General features: G+C 36.3%; 1 protein-coding gene across 1 annotated transcript in view; it reads left to right on the top strand.

Moving 5' to 3' along the window:
- Positions 1-16,878, top strand: part of LOC128513823 (uncharacterized) — a 179,549-nt gene extending 162,671 nt beyond the window's left edge. The window contains exons 15-16 of the mRNA XM_053487372.1: positions 12,644-12,735; positions 16,624-16,878. Of these exons, the coding sequence (XP_053343347.1) occupies positions 12,644-12,735; positions 16,624-16,690 (159 nt within the window). The 3' untranslated portion in view covers positions 16,691-16,878. The remainder of the gene's footprint in view (positions 1-12,643; positions 12,736-16,623) is intronic.
- Positions 16,879-18,137: the final 1,259 nt, after the last annotated feature.

Raw genomic sequence — 18,137 nt, 5'->3', positions numbered from 1 at the left:
AGCCTCAATTTTATGCCTAATATTTACAATTTTATTATTGAAAAAGTTCATGAAGTCCTCACTATTACATGATGTAGTTGTGGAGATTTCTGCAGTGGTCTTATTTCTGGTTAATTTGGCTACAGCATTAAATAAAAATATAGGATTTTTTTTGTTATTTTCTATAAGAGTAGAGAGATATGTTCTTCTAGCTACATTAAGAGCTTTTCTATAGTTCAGTATGCTCTCCTTCCATGCTATTTAAAATACTAACAATTTAGTTTGACGCCATTTACGTTCTAATTTCCGAGCGGTCTGTTTTAAAGAGCGTGTATGATTGTTATACCAGGGAGCGAGTTTCTTATCTCTAATAATTTTTCTTTTAACTGGAGCAACATTATCTAAGGTATAACGGAACGTCAACTCTAAATATTCAGTCGCCTGATCGAGTTCTGTGGGGTCAGAGGGTGATCTATTCAAAGTTGGTAACTCTGGGAGATTACTGATAAAACTCTGTGTGGTAGTTGATGTAAATGTACGTTTAGTACGATAGCGCGGGGCTGTGCATACGTTATGAATTTATATATGACACACATGAATTGAGACACGATAGTGATCTGATATAACTTCAGACAATGGACTTGTAAATAAATTTCTTATACTTAATCCGAAGAATATTATTAAATCTAAAGTGTGACCTGCTTTATAATATTATTAATAATTTATTAATTTGTCCATGTTTTTGTATTAATAAAAAAATAATTATTAAAAGTCAAATTATCGTTGTGAATAACTGCGACGCCTCCTCCTCTACCAGTTAGCCGAGGCTGGTGTATGTAGCTGTATCCAGGAGAACTAGCTTTATTTAAAGCTACATACTCGTCCTGTTTAATCCAGGTTTCTGTTAAACAGAGTATATCAAACTCCTGATCCGTGATAATTTCATTAACAATAACTGCTTTAGATGTGAGAGATCTAATATTTAACAGTCCTAGCTTCAGATCAGAGGTGCCCGCTGCGCATTCAGTGTGATCCGAGTATGTGGTTTTTATGTTAATTAAATTACTAAAACAGACTTTGTGGGTCTTTCTACATTTTTGCTTAGCTCGGGGAACAGACACAGTCTCAATATGATGAACCCTGGGTGACGACTCTATGCAGCTAGCAGACGGTTGGTTTAGCCTGTCTGTCTGCTCCCTGGCCTGGGCTCTGGATTGTCACCGATTAACTAGGCCTCTTCTGATACTATGAGCTATACTAAAGGAAATGAGAGCAGCACCTTCCCGAGTGGGATGAACACCGTCCCGCCCTAACAGGCCAGTTTTGCCCTCAAAGGTCTTCCAATTGTCTATGAAGCCCACGTTGTTTTCTGAGCACCACCTGGACATCCAGCGGTTCAGCGACCATAACCTGCTGTAAGTTATGTCGCCACATATCATTGGGATGGGACCAGAGCATATTACTTCATATTACAGCCCAGGCGGTCTGTTGTCGCTACAGATCCAGTAATGCGGAAATAGCGAGTGCTGCTATTAGCGGCGAAGGAAAAGAGATAGAAAGAGTAGTTAATCATTATGGACTACACAAGTTTCAAATCGATTGTGCGCATTACTGGATCTGTAGCGACAACAGACCGCAAAGGATGATGGCTATGCCTGGGCTGATGGAAATTGTAGTTCCCGCTATCTCCCGTTCGGTCCATTCGCCTGAGCAAACTTTATTATCATTGTAGTCATGCGACCACGGTATTATCGAAAAAATTTGTTATTGCAGTACGACAGTATTTACAATACCGTTACATCCCATGTACATAACATATTAATATATATTACAAGTATTTGTTAAGTATATTTGCTTTTCAGTCTTTGCTAATTGTACCTATTGAGTTTGAAATGTAGAATTTAATTGGATTTTGCCAAATTGAAATATTTCTTGTGGAATTTTTGCACTTGTACGACCATGTTTACCTTTTTACTATGTAAACATATTTTTATATTTTTCTTCATTTGGTAGTATATTTTGTTCATTTTTGTAAATTTTTATATGATACTGCAGAGTTTAATTTTTCTATTTTATATCAAGTATTAAGTTGAAGTTAGAGACTTTATAATAAATATTTGTATGTTCTTTATCAATCTTTGCTGTTTCCTTTTTTCTGCTAAGACCATAACTGAGCCTTTAAATTGCCTTTGTAAATGCTTTACAAAACATAGTCCTCACTTTAGATTAGCTCACAACAATAGTTAACTAGCAAGTACTAAATGATATTTACCTTCTGAATAAATCATGATTTACATCAGGGATGTGTGTTTATATAGCATTTGTTAACACAGTATCAGTACAGTATGTCTAAACAACTAGATGTACATTTATATAGTTTATTAGTTATTTACTTACACTTTGTAAATGATCTTATGAACCACTTAACCTCTCAATAACTGGTTTATATGTAATTTAATACTTTGAAAAATATTAATTGATCATAAATAAACCATCGTAAATGCAATTATAATTATGCTTTGTGATCAGTACTAAAGCATTTATAATGGCATTTATAAAGTGATTGCTAATGCCAATTAATGTGAAGCAATGCTTTCTAAATGATGAACAAAGTATTTAGTAATTATTGTGCAGTTATTATAAAGTGCTATCGAAACGTTAAAACTGTCTGATGAAACATATGAAGACAAGACAAAGAACAGAACAAAAAGAAGTTGTAGTTGTTATTGAATATACACTGAAAAAAGTAAAACTGCTGTGTCATTGATACAAAGTATGTTTCTACATTGATCTGATGGAAATTTTTGATTTCCTATACGAAACTGATATTTTTACTTTGCTTAAAAAAAAAACATTGCAGCCCCTGGTTAAACTTAAATGTAATCCGTTCACTCAAAGGACATTTCTGCTTCAAATCAAAAGTTCGCCGTGTCACGTGACCTCATGACGTAGTATTATTGCAGACTGAATCACATTCTGCTGGCAGCCATAGTTTTTCAAAGAAAACAACAGGTAAGAAAGCAAACTCGTCTTTTCTATGTTAAATTTATTTCTTATATGAGCAAATTTATGATTTATGTCAGAAACAACTACTTTGTAAATTGAGTTTTGTGTCCATGTTTGCTACTGTAGCTAAAAACACCTATATTGCCTACAGTAGCATTAGCTAACTAACGTGGTTATTTTCAAAAATACAGAAGTTTCTACGCTAAGTCGGCTTTGCTAAATAACATAAAATGAATTATATTTAAGTACTGTGAAACAATTAATAGGAAAGTGACCCAAACATAGAACAAGCCAGTTTGGAGTGAGTGATGTTTGTAGTGTACTTATAGTTATGTCTAAAACCTTCTGGACTTGGACATGTAAGTAATGTAATATCGCTGAAACTATATTCCCTCGTATGAAACGGGGCACTAGCACATGTTCCTGACATACTGGTAACACTTTGTGACATGTTTTTTAACGTTATCAGTATATAAACACTGGCAGCAATTTGACACGTTGATTTAACGTTACTACAAGTAAAAGTACAACAGTCCACAAGTCGACCGATTAAATTAACCATGTAAATTAAATAAAATGTGAAATAAAACACAAACAATTGTTTATATATATATATATATATATATATATATATATATATATATATATATATATATATATATATAAATTTTTATACATACTGTAATTAAGATTTGTTAAGAACTTGAGCCAGTCCAATTTGTGTTTTTGTTCAGTTTTTTTTTTTTTTTTAAGATCAGTAATGAGTTTCTGAGAATTATAACTGCTCCACTTCAAGCAAGGTTGACTGGTTTCCTTGAACAAGCAACACTACAAACTCATTGAGATAATCAGAAACAAGGGAGAAATGGTCAGAGAGAAGACCAGAGATATAATCTTTATCTTCAAGTTCTTGATCTGGTATGTACTTGCTCAAAAAAGCAGCTTGGTGTCAAATGTAATATGTGGCTGTGACGCACTAAATTAAAACATAACTAGCAGAATAAAACATTTTAGTTGAACTTTTCACGGGTGTAAAGTGTATGCTATCTGAATACAGGTTTCAATGTCTGCCATGTTCATTTTATCACACTTCACAAGCCTAACATAACCAAGAACTTGCTTGTTCATTGTCTTCATTTATAAATGTAACTTTTAAAAAAAGTTTTTAAAGTTGATCCAAAGTAACATTTATTTCAGTGTATGATAGGCAAAGACATCTTGTTAGGGTCAGATAAAGAGTCGTGAGTTTGAATGTAGAAACTTCATGTACAGGGCGGTAATTATGTTAGCAGAGATGCTTATGTACTGTATAAAATGGGAGAAGCTAAGAGAAAGACATTACTTTTTGTCCATGCTGCAACTGTTTGCTGTAATTTTTTGCTACTGTTACTGTTTTGCTATAATAAAACCTGTGTTACTTTGGTCCTACACAGTCTATAAATTACTTGTCTTTATAGTGTTTTTATTGTTCTACCACTCTATCTATCTATCTATCCATCTATCTATCTATCTATCTAGCATGTCTTCTCCTTGTGAGCTGAAAAAATAAAAGCATGCAGCATACATACACGGCTGCTGCTGGGGCCTCCATGTGGGGCTCTCGGCTGCTGCTGGGGCCTCCACGTGGGGCTCTCGGCTGCTGCTGGGGCCTCCACGTGAGTCTGCTGGGGGGGTAAGCTGATTACCTCCTGTCCGCTTGCCCCAGCGTTAAAGTCCCAGCCCCCTCTGCTATGCCTTGGCGGATGTTGATCGCCGTGGGCGGATAGAGCAGGCATAAAGGCAGAGGTGTTGTGTAACCAAAAGAGTCTTTTAATAATGGTAGTCACAGAAGTATAAATAATAAAGACACAAAACAAACAAAAGAACAAACGTACTCAAACAATACTTAATAGCATGGGGTTAAACATGGGCTTTCTGGCAGGACACAGACTCTGGGACACCAACAGCTTCTAATACCTGTTACACTACGTTTAAGCTCTGTAGCGAAACACAGGCTGAAGGACTCCTAGCAAACGCCCTGTGGCGAAACACAGGCTGAAGGACGAAACACATGACAGGACACACAAACTACGCGTGGAGCTGAAACAGGACGAGACATGACAAGACTAGATACCCGACGAGACGAGGAGAGATGAGAGACAAGGAGAGACGAGGGACAGGACTAGGGCTAAAGACATGGCAATCAGCTAGACATGGCTATTAGCTAAACATGGTTAAGAGCACAACCATGGCAGTCAGCTACACATACATCTAGCTAAGCATGTCTTTAGCCCGACATGCACTAAGCTACACTTACCTAATAGCTAATCACACACTAAGGACTCGGGACACAGCAACACAGAGACAAGAGATGCCCAGTGGCTAGGCTAGGGGACACTTAAAGGCTAGGCTAGGGGACACTCAAAGGCTAGGCTATCATCAAGGGATCATGTTCCATTATTAATACAACTTTGATAACGTGCTTGCATACACTACTGATTTATAAAGACTGCTGCACAGTGGCGGTGACTAGTGTCTGGAGCTGAAACAACGGTAAAAGTGAGTTAAGGTTGGTCCAGACCAACCTTACGTACATGTGACTTACCTAAGATATACTTAAACAGGCATAAACACAGGGGGTTTTATAACAAAGAGTCTTTTATTTAAAACAACCAAACAAATCACTGGCTCTTTCAGCATAACACAATACGGAAGCTCTGGGAACATCACGCACAGTATGAGGGCTCAGGGAACATCACACACAGTATGAGGGCTCAGGGAACATTACACACAGTATGAGGGCTCAGGTCATAACAAACAGGCTCTAATACCTGGGACACTTAACAAAAGCGCTATGTTGAGACACAGGCTTAAGGACATACAGGCTCAAATACCTTAAACATTTTTTACACAAAGCTTTATGTTGTGACCCTCACTTTAAGACATAATGGCTCTAATGCATTGGACATATAACTCAAGCTCTTTAAGATGTAGTAAAACCCACCCTCCTCTAAGCGATACACACTCACCCACGCTCCTCTGAGCGATACACACTCACCCACGCTCCTCTGAGCGATACACACTCACCCATGCTTCTCGTAGAGCATACCCTCGGTTAGAGCTTTAACTAAAAGTAGGGAGAGACACTAGCAACTAGGGAGAGACACTAGAGACACGAGGAAGAAACAAACAGGAACAACTGGACACAAGAAGACATTGATCACACTCCACAATACTTACATAAACACAGGTAAAACTGAAGATACACTGACGTACACTTAACATAGAACATAAGCCTTCAAAGCCAGCTCAACATAACTCTGAATATAAACACAACCAAACTAATGGCCATTAGACAGAATTAATGCTTGACCCAGTTTCTCAGAACTACCATCTTTTTAAAAGATATCTAATTAGCTGCCTCGGCTCAGGTGAACTCCATCATCACCTGACCGAGGTGCCTTCTGGGAAACTGAGTCTTCTAACCAAACTACAAACAAAGTAAATGATACACACAGTGCCCTCTAGGGGCGGTCCCTTACACACATCAACAATTGTAAATTTTCTTGAATAAAAAAGTCTTGAAGTTAGCTTTAAAAGAGGCAAGGCTCTGTGTGGCTCTCAGATGGACTGAAAGGCGATTCCAGAGCTGTGGTGCAACTGAGCAGAAGGCTCAGTTCCCCTTGCTATGGAGTCTGGTAAATGGGACTTTGAGGAGCACAGTTCCAGATGACCTAAGAGTGCAATTGGAACACTGTACAGAGATCAGCTCTTGCAGATAAACTGATGTTTTAAATAGGTGTTTTATATGTTTGCTGTTATAAGTCAGCTGTGGATCAAACTGAACCCCCAGGTTAGTAACAGTGGAGGTCAAAGTGATAACCAGACCATCAGAAGTAAACTGAGATATGGGAGAAGAAAGGATCTGATGAGGGGTTCCAACAAGAAGTGCCTCAGTTTTATAATTTTTTATTGTAGAAAGTTATTGTTTATCCATGCCTTTATCTCCTCAAGGCATGCAGTAGGGTTCGAAAGGGCTTCAGAGGGGCTTGGAGCAGTTTTAATATAAAGCTGCGTGTTGTCAGCATGGCAATGAAAAGACAGTCCATGTCTGCTGATAATGCACCCAAAAGGTAGCAAATAAATGGGGCCAAGACCCGACCCCTGTGAAACACCACATGTGACATTAAGCAGCCTGGACTTACATCCTCCCAACATGACACATTCAGACCTGTCAGACAGGTAGGACTGGAACTACTGAAATGTAGTTTGCGAAAGACCAATAGTGTAATGGAGACGATCCAGGAGTATGATCCACTGTATCGAAAGCTGCTGACAAATCAAAAAGGATAAATAAATAAGGCGATCCTGCATCAGCTGTCATGGGTATATCATTTGTCACCCTGAGCAGTGCTGTCTCCGTGCTGTGGGCTAAACGAAAGCCCGACTGAAACTTTTCAAATAAGTTGTTGCACTTGAGGTGGTTCAAGAGCTGAAAGGCAACTGTCTTCTCTAGGACCATTGATAAAAACGTGAGATTTGAAATGTGCCTGTAGTTTCCAAACACATCAGGACCTAGTGAGTGCTTCTTCAAAGTCATATGGATGACAGCAGCTTTCAAAGAAGGTGGAACGTAGCCAGTTTGTAGTAAAAGATTAACAAACTGTGTTATTAATGGACTGATACGAATGAATGACTTGAGCAGTACTGTTGGGATGGGGTACAATGTACAAGATGATGGTCTCATTTCTCGCAAAATTTGGACTTTGAATCTAAAAATGTCAATAAAGCTGTTGCATTGCTCTTCTGTGGCTTCAATAAAAGAAGTGTATGTGAATGTGTAGAAGTGCTGTGGCTCCAGAAGATGGTTTATGGTGGCAAAAAGCTGCTAAGAGTTGCCGGGAATTTAAAAAAAATTGATTAGAGTAAAATTGATGCTGCATATCCTTCAAGGCCTTACAATATGCTCTTTGATGGTCATAAAAGCAAGCTTATAAACAGGGAGTTTAGACTTTTTAAACTGGCGCGACAAGTTGATCCAATAACAGCACACATATGAAATGTTTTTTTTAAATACGTTTTTTTTTTTAAATACGTTTTGTCAGATGTTGAGCATCTGAAGAAAACTGAACATGAGTGAACTGTTACTAAATATACAATAATTTATAAACCTGTGTTTGGCTGCTGCTCTACTGTCTGTCCTGCTGTTACATAAAACTAATCAACACCTTCTGACCATCAGAAACCAGACTTTACCAGCGCTGTGTATTAACACTAATGTACACCTTTTCCATTAAAGTTTGTTAAAATGTTGCTTTACCCGATTAAACTTCTTCTTTTTGTTGTTTTCCAGGAACACATTTTACTTCTCAGTTATTTGCATGTCAGTGAGCTGAGTGTACACACAGACCCGAAGCTGATCACAGCCTCATTGTTAACAGCAGGGATGGAGACGCTTCACCTGGTTACGATCCTACTCACACTTTCTGGTATGAAACCTTCATTTCACACTCAGTTTTTATCCATAATTACTGATCAGTGTTGTGTGTTTTTAACTGTTTGCTGGTTCATGTTGTAGTGTGTACTGGATTATATACAGACATAAACATAGTTACATATTCAATTGTGTCTGATTAAAGGCTACTAATGATCGTTTTTTTTTTTTTTTTTTTAAATCTTTTTTTGTTTATTTAAATCTATTACTAGTACATTACAAAAATGCTCCTGTAAAAAAGCTTGGCTGCTTTTGTAAGTCAAAGACACACTGATTAATGAGAGACAACGCCTAATGTAATGCATTATGTCATGCTGTAGCTTGTATGTGCTGTACTGCTCATGATTTGGCGAACCAAGATCCCTTTTTAGATCATCTGTGTCATGCACTGAGATTTAATACTGGTTAAATATGATATAAGTGTGTGTGTGTTTGAATGTGCACATGCATGTGTGTTTGTGTGAATGTGTGTGTGTGTGTGTGGTGAGGAGTTATAACCTTTAAACAAAAGTGTGACTTCCTTTAAACTTTTTTTCTTAAAAGAGATGTTTTTTCGAACTCTGAATAGAAATATTAAACATGAAATAAAATCTGGTTTTATACTTATTTTGCAGGTGTTCTCACTCAGAACACTAACACTAAAGACTGGGGTGTGATCAATCCAGGGTCAGTCTGTGCTGTGAGAGGATTCAGTGTCTCCATTCCCTGTAGTTATTATTATCCAACATCAAATTATCAGGTGACACAAATGCTTTGGTGCTCAATGAACTCAAACACAGATGGTTGGTGTGCAGCCCCTCCGTATGTTTATAACAGCTCATCAAACACCACGTCAGACTTTGAGTACGTTGGAGACGACAAATCAAACTGCACTTTGTTAATCCACAATGTACAGTTCAGTTATTCTGGAGAGTACAGATTCAGATTTATAACTAATGTGACGAGTGGCGTGTGGACAGGACTACCTGGAGTGACTCTACAAGTTGCAGGTAAATGATATAGTTAAATAAAAACTACAATAAAATATTATTTATGTGTATGAAATAATTAACTTTCCATACAATTGTTAACAATGAATTGGAATATTATTAAATTATAATTAGATAATTTAAATTACAAGTAAGTACAGAGTTAGCACTGTCGTCTGGCACTTCTGAGTCCGGGTTCGATTCCCGGCCAGACTTGATTCCCGTCTCTGTGTGCATGGAGTTTGCATGTTCTCCCCGTGCGTGGTGGGTTTCCTCTGTGTACTCCGGTTTCTTCCCACAGTCCGAAGATATGCAGGTTAGGGTAACTGATGTTCCCAAATTGCCCGTAGTGTGTGTATAAGTGTGTGTGTGTGTGTGTATGTGTGTATGTGTGTATAAGTGTGTGTGTGTGTCTGTGTGTGTGTATGTGTGTATGTGTGTATAAGTGTATGTGTGTATGTGTGTGGATTGGCACCCTGTCCAGGGTGTACCCTGCCTCGTGCCCTAAGCCTCCTGGGATAGGCTCCAGGTCCCCTGTGACCCTGAATACAGGATAAAGCGGTATTGAAGATGAGTGAGTGAGTGAGTGAGTACAGAACATGAATAATGGACATACTGGTACAGGAAACTAATAAGTAATACAGCCTGAATTCAATTGATTATTTTCCTATAACTGCACGTCCTAAAGTGTATTATTTCTCTTATATCACAGCAATTTGACAACAATTACATTTTTACAATTTATTTATTGTCATTTAAAGTATATAAATAATTGTATTATACATGTTTAATTTAGACATTTTACGTTTATTCATTTAGACATTTTACATGTTTAAATGACGACATCTGCAAAACAATTAAATTCCTGTTCTCACTTACTTTATAGAGAATATAAACAGTTGTTCCTTTGCCTGTATCTTTTTATTTCTCTTGTTATTAAAATATAAACAACAAAAATACAGTTTCCAATGTTATCAGGAAATCACAAACAATAAGCTAAAGCTCTTAAACCCTTTTTTTAATGTTAAATAAACTTCTCCTTAAACAAAACAGACTATAATCTGTGATGTGCAGCTGCACTACAGTCAGAGCTGCTGTTATAGAAAATTGATCATCAGTTTCTGACCAATCACAATCCAGTATTTAAAAGCACTGTGGAGTAAAACATGGAAAAAATAATTAGTAAAGAAATGAGAAAGTACATTATTTTTAAACATGTTATTGCTGGTGGACTTTAGACTGATTGAGTGACGTGGAGTCTTTCCTGCTCTCTGAAAAAGATTTAAAGGTGTCACTAATCAGGCTCGATGGAAACGGAACCCTTAAACAAGGAGACTCGTTAAATCTGACGTGTGATGTGAACTGCACAGACAGTTCCTCACAGTTTGTGTGGTCTAAGAACAACGAGCAGTTAAATCCATCAGGACCCGTTCTTCACTTTCCTGCTCTAACCGTGAGGGATTCTGGGAAATACACCTGCACTTGGAAAACCAACGAAACGTCAGGATCTAAAACCATCAGCCTTCAGGTCGAGGGTGGGTCCGTCTGCTCACAACACTCATGAAGTTATTAGAATGTCTCTAATGATTACTGAAAGAAAAGGAAGAAGTTGATTTTGATGATTTACCTCATGTAGTGAAGTGTTACACTCCTGTGTTCAGTTCTCGTTTACTTTTTCACAGGTGATAATCCTGATCGATTGCCAGTCTGGATCATTGCTGCAGTGACAGCTGGAGTGATCTTCATCATCTTAGTCATCTTAGGAGCTGGAGTTTACAACAGGAGGTAAAACCCTACATGTTTCCATACAAACAGGATCATACAGTTTTTCTGAGCTGCTAGAACACAGAGCAGCATAACACAGTGCTGTCTGTCCTCTTCTGCATACCTGAGCTTATAGATAGTGTTTGCATTGGTACCACATTTATTGATACAAAAGTGAAAATAATGCCAGTAATGTCCAGAGATCATGCCGGGTTTTGTTCTCTAGACTGGATAGAGCAAAGTTTTCTTACAAACACCTGGCTCTTCTCCTGTAGATGAGATAGACTGGACATGGTTTTTAGGTAAAAAGAGGTGAATATAACACATAATGTGACACATTATTACAGGAAGTACACCATCCCATTTCACTCTGCCATACATTGAAAGTAGATGCTGGGATGGTCTGTCATATTAGACTGTACAGGGATAACCATAAGGCTTCATTATCATTTCAAATGATTTTGATTAATAAATTAAGAATATGATATTTGACAATAACACTATTTGCTTGTCCTTTTGTAAAACAACTGATTTTTGACTTTTAAGTCAATGATAAAATGTGAATTGTTGGATTGTTACACCACTACAACAACCACAATTCCTTTATGAAAGCTTGGTGTCTCTCAGGGGCAAACTTGTTTTTATCGTATTAACCAGGACAAAAACATTGGACACTGAACAGTGTCAGTCTCTGCTCTCCATCTGAGGATCTCTTGCGATCAGTGTTTGTTAGTTATGTTTAGATGGAGTTTTCTATTATTTTTACTGACTCACCGTCCACTGTCTGCTCTGATACCAAACTGAATGTGTTGTTTTTCTGATTCTATTAGGAAGAAGGATGACGCTCCAGAGGACAACATTGTAAAAACTGGAGAGCAAACAAAGGTATGGTGTAGTATGTGGGTAAGATATGACATGCAGTAGACACTACCTTGTTAAAGTATAATAACCAAAGCCTGTCATAGTTTTACCATATTTATTGCCATTTACCATTTTTCATAAAAACCAAAGCTGATGTTCTGCTGTTTCACAATCTCTGACAGCTTGACAACAACTGAACCTCAGGAGAAAAAAAACTAAACATTAGTTGCTGAATTTATACCACCTACTGTGCATTTTTCCATTTTAAAGTCCTCTGTGTAGACTTTATTACCTCAGAGTGGAGTGTGCCATTAGTATTTCTCATGCTTTAGCGTTCCTGATTCCATGTGATCAATAAACAGTGAGGTGAATCACAGGAACTTTAACACTTTCATGGTTTTGAGACTGACTTTTCTTTCAAATCAAATACAAACATTTATTATTATCATTATTATTATTATTATTATTATTATTATTATTACGTACTCCATTATTTTAAACTGATACCTGTTTATATAAACAATAGCTGTATAAAAAAAAATCCTTTTTTGACTTTTGTACACACACTTTGTGGTAATTTGATTCACTGCAGGTAAAGCAGGCTCCTCATCCCAAAGAAGTGTCACAGCAGGAGGAAGTGGAATATGCATCTGTGTGTATCAAAGATAATAATCTGAACAATGGGTAAGAACTAATGCTGTACACAGTGGAAGAGTCGGGTTTACTGTTTGCTAGTTCCCTTATCTAGAAATCAGGGAGATTTTACTGACATACATTAAATATACTGATGATTTAGTACCGTGTCTGCTTACTTAGTAATATTATCTACAGTTATTCTACAACGTGTCTCTATAGGGGGCATAAAGACTTTTTTAAAACAAAATGAAACAATGTTCACAAAACCACCACTGCATGATTATAATATCTTTGTAAACACACACACACACACACACACACACACACACGATTGAGTTATCTTAAACAATCAACAATGACATTTGGCTAAAGAGTCTTAGTTTCCCCAATGTGTGTATGTAAGTATGACCTTATGTATGAAGCCTTTTGCTTGGTGTCTAATGTTTAATAGCATTTTTTGGAGCTGCCCTGAAAAGCCACAACACAAGGCTGCTAAACACAGTGCTGTCTGCCCTCTTCTGCATACCTGGGCTCATAGGTCATGAATGCATAGTGTCAAATGGTTTTATAGGTAAAAAGAGGCAAATATAAGATGCCTTATATCTTATAAAGATAAGATTTTAGACAATACTGGTGTAAACATAAGGCTCCTTTATTTGCATTATAATAATATGATTAAGTAAGAAAATGATATTTTACAATACAACTATTTGCTTGTCCTTTTTATAACAACTGATTTATGACTATAATGATTTAATCTTAATAGACAGATTATTACACCACTACAGCATCCACAATGTGTATATAAAAGTTTGGTGTCTCCCAGGGGGAAAAAATGTCCATCCAATTAACCAGGTTAAAAACATTGGACACTGAACAGTGTCTGTCTCTGCTCTCAATCTGAGGATGTCATGAGATTAGTGTTTGTTAGTTATGACTAGATGGAGATTTCTATTCTATTTACTGACTCACCGTCCACTGTCTGCTCTGATATCAAACTAAATGTGTTGTTTTTCTGATTCTATTAGGAAGAAGGATAATGCTCCATATGACAACATTGTAAAAACTGAAGAGCAAACAGAGGTATGGTGTAGTATGTAGGTAAGGTATGAGATGCAGTAGACACCAAACCAAAGCTGATGTTCTTTCAGTTCATTCATTAAGAGTAACAACCTCAGGAGAAAAAAAAAACATTACATGCTCAATTTAAACAAACTTCTGCTCATTTTAAAAGTCTGTTTCCATTCCAAGTCTTCTGTGTGGGCTTCATTACCCCAGAGTGGACTGTGCCATCAGTATTTCTCATGCTTTAGCATTCCTTATCCCATGTAATCAATAAACAGTGAGGTGAATCAGTGGAACTTTAACACTTTAGTTTTTAGATCAATTACACAAACTGGCTTTATTTTTTAAATTAAATACTACTACTACTACTACTAATAATAATAATAAAAACGGATGGTTATTTATTATTAAATAATAATAATAATAATAATAATAATAATAATAATAAATTATTATTATTATTATTATTATTATTAATATAACACTTGGTTATAGTTATTTATCTAAAAGGTCATTTGATTCACTGCAGGTAAAGCAGGCTCCACAGCCCAAAGAAGTGTCACAGCAGGAGGAAGTGGAATATGCATCTGTGTGTATCAAAGATAATCTGAACAATGGGTAAGAACTAATGCTGTACACAGGGGAAGAGTCAGGTTTACTGTTTGCTAGTTCCTTTATCTAGAAATAAACAATAAAATCTCGCCAGGGAGATTTTACTGACATTCATTAAAAATACTCTGATGATTTCAGTATTTGCTTACTTAGTAATATTTTATACAGTTATTTTACAGCAAGTTTTTATAGGGGGCATACAGACTTTTTTAAAGCAAAATGTGTCTACTGTATGTTCACAAAACCACCACTACATGATTGTAATTTCTTTGTAAACTTAAAAAGGTCTTAATTCCCCCCTATGTATGCACATTTGTCCTTATGTATAAAGACGTTTGGGACACCCTGTAGAATTAAGGAGAATTAACTGAGTATTTGGGACAAACTCAATTCACACTAAATACAACATATTTACCACCTAGCACACCCAGTTTAGAAGTTTTGTTTTGCCTCAAATTTTAAATTAATTTCAAGGTTATTGCATCTCTGGTTTCTGTCTCATCACCATCACTGGGTTTTGCCCAGCTGTTTAGCATATGATCATTTTCCTCTTTTATTTTTGTTGACAAATGTTAGTCACAGCATTGTCTAGCTTTATTGTACACTCAAAAAAAAAATCGTTGAATGAACTTAATTAAATCATGGAAAGAATTTCCATGTGATTTAACGGCTCTTTCAGCATTAAGCAATTTTGTTGGCCCAACTTCATGTTCTTAGGTTCAGTCAAAGAAATTTTATTAGGTTCATTTAACTTATTTACTACAGCTGCGTCCAACATAATTTAATACTGTTAAGCCAGCATATTTTAAGGTTCATCCAACATAAATAGGGTTGGTACAACAAATTTTTCAGCTGTAAATTAAGTTGATCCAACTCAAGTAAATTTAGTTGGTACAACAGAATTGCTTAATGCTGAAAGAAAGCAACTGAATCACGTGGAAATTCTTTTCATGATTTAAGTTCATTCAAAGAGTAACTACAATGCAAAAATAATAGAAATCTTTTCTAAATCTAAATCGAATTCAAGTGAAAATATCGGCAGCAGAGATCTTCAAAATTCAGACAGGCCAGCTGATTCAACTTACTACCAGCTACAGTGGGGTGAATAAAAGACTTTGCTGGACACTGGCCAGCCATGTGTCATGTGCTGTTAGATGTTGTACTGTGGGCATGAGGTGTGGCAAGGCATAGGCGCAGAGGGGTTGAGGTGAAACAAGTCCTTTAATGACAAACAATCCAAACATACAAACATGAACAAAGGAAAGTTGGCTTGAACTTGGAGCATACTATAAACAGAACTCATAAAACACATAACCATACACAGACTGGGGATTACACAAACTAATACAATACAGACAGGGGATACAAACCAGACAAGACAAGACACACTAAACAGCCTAGCGGACCAAACACAAGGGACAATACATGCAAGGGGCTAAACACACACAAGACAGACTTGGCTAGGCCTACTAGCTGTTATACACATTAGCTGCTAAGCTAGCTAGTAGCTAAACAGACTAATTGCTAAACAGGCTAGGTACACAGCAGACACCTAAACAGCTTAGTAGCTAAACAGGCTAAGAGCTAAACAGACGGGGAGACTAGACAGACTAAGATCTAAGCAGGTTAGTAGTGCACTGATTAGTATTTATACAGACTAAGAACTACACATGCAAAGAAGGTTACTCACACATGAGGGTAAACACACAAGGCTAATTCTTCTAGAGGCTAATCCTGCTAGGAGACACAGAGAAAAAGAGACATACTACTAAATCAAGACAGATACAAACTTAACTTAAAGAGCTCCAGGAACCAAATGCCAACTATACCTAAACAAACTAAAACAGAACATAACTAGGTAATTCCTGCTTACCTTTTTCACACGCCCCCCAAACGATTGTCTTTTCAACAAACTGTGTCCTCTTCTCGCGATATCTTCTCGCAATGTTTGCTTTGATATTTCCGGTTTTCATAGTGACAAGATCTTTTTGGTTTATCTCAACATGATTGAATCTAATACATGTTAAGTTGTTGAATTTCCTGCAAATACAACATAATTTATTCATGTTCATCTTGGAAACACGAAATTATTGTGTACAAAACACATATTACATTTTAGTACATGTAACTGGTAGCCAACTTCCTTTTTTTGAGTGTGTGTATTCACATTCAGAAATCAAAACCCTGTTCAGTGTGATGTCGAGCAGTAAGAGAATTCTATGCTACGTGGCTTTTTAAACGGTTTGTGTGTAATTGCAGGCATGACCACACTGAGCAGGAGAATGTGGACAAATCTGTGATCTACAGCACTGTGGTCAATCAATAAAGTGATTACACCTCTCCAGTAATATCTTCATGGGCTGCTGGAAAGAGACAGAAAGGCGACCAGGGTTTGCTACTGGAACCTGGATGATGTGATGTGATCCTGACACACGTCTTGTGATAAATAATTTGTAAATGCTCTGCTGTGGCTTTTTTGTCTTAGAACTTTCTACACTTACCTGATACTGATATGAAAACTAGTATTTAAACAAACAAACAAACAAAAACAAACAAACAAACCTAATTCTATTTACCTGTAGTCTTAACTTGACTAATATTTATTATATTATATTATATTATATTATATTATATTATATTATATTATATTATATTATATTATATTATAATATTTATTGACAGAAAATATAAAAGGAACTAAAACTTATATTATGTAATCATTAAAGATTTTATACCCGCTCTGCACACTCCCACTTTGCAGAGTTAAGAATAAAGCATGACCGGATATGAGCAGATTTACTAATACAATAAACTCTTGCCAAATAAACGCTGGCTTTGCATTGCTGCGCAAAAAAATGTGCCAATGTTAGCTGCCTTTTTTTCAGTCATAGTACACTATACTGTACCATATTTTTGCTGTGTAGTTTTTTTGGGCATAAGAATTGCATTTCGATGAATGTTTTTAAAACCATGCTTTATATTTGGTTTCTCTTCCTGAGGGAAACACTCTCTGAATGTGTAGGTGTGAACAAATGAGGCATCAATAGGAATCCTGTAGTCACCTGAGCCAGGTGTCATTAGGTCTTACATATTCATAAAAAGTCGTAGATTCAGTGAAACAGAGGCTCTGCTAAAAATCGTTAGGCACATCAGTCACTTTACCCCAAATAAAGCGTATTTCTAAGTGTTATAATTTGGTTGTTTTGTTATGGACTTAACACTCAACACTTTCATGAATTCTTCCAGGTTTATTTGTTCTCCATTTTCGCTGCTTTTCTGCAAGAGTTTGTATGTGTATTCAAATTCAAAATTCAAATTTTATTTGTCACATACACAAACTACAGTACGAAATGTAGTGAAATGTATTATACGACTGCTATTGACCCTAAAAGAGAATTAAAGTTTACAAATAAGAAATAAATATAAATAAAAGAATACGATAAAAAAAAAATAAAAAAAATAATAAATTAAACTAGGAAAAAATAGAACTAAAAATAAAAATAGAAATGTGCTAGGAAAAAATGGAACTAAAAATAAAAATAGAAATATGATATGCATAAAAATAGAAATATACTGTACAAATTGAAATATACTGTACTGGTGTGCAAATATGCATAGAAGAAAGTGAAGTTGCACATGAATCTAACATATTTACATCAGCCACATTATAAAACCCCCAGTTTGTTCTCCACATAAATAAGGGCAATGTATTATTAATATATTGGTAAAGATTGAAAATGTAAACAAATTTAAGAAGAGTGCTGAATCACTGC

The sequence above is a fragment of the Clarias gariepinus genome, chromosome 26 (genome assembly GCF_024256425.1).
Source record: "Clarias gariepinus isolate MV-2021 ecotype Netherlands chromosome 26, CGAR_prim_01v2, whole genome shotgun sequence".
NCBI classification, from domain to species: Eukaryota; Metazoa; Chordata; class Actinopteri; order Siluriformes; family Clariidae; genus Clarias; species Clarias gariepinus.
The sequence above is the reverse complement of the archived record's forward strand: the minus strand, read 5'-3'. Positions and strand labels throughout refer to the sequence as shown.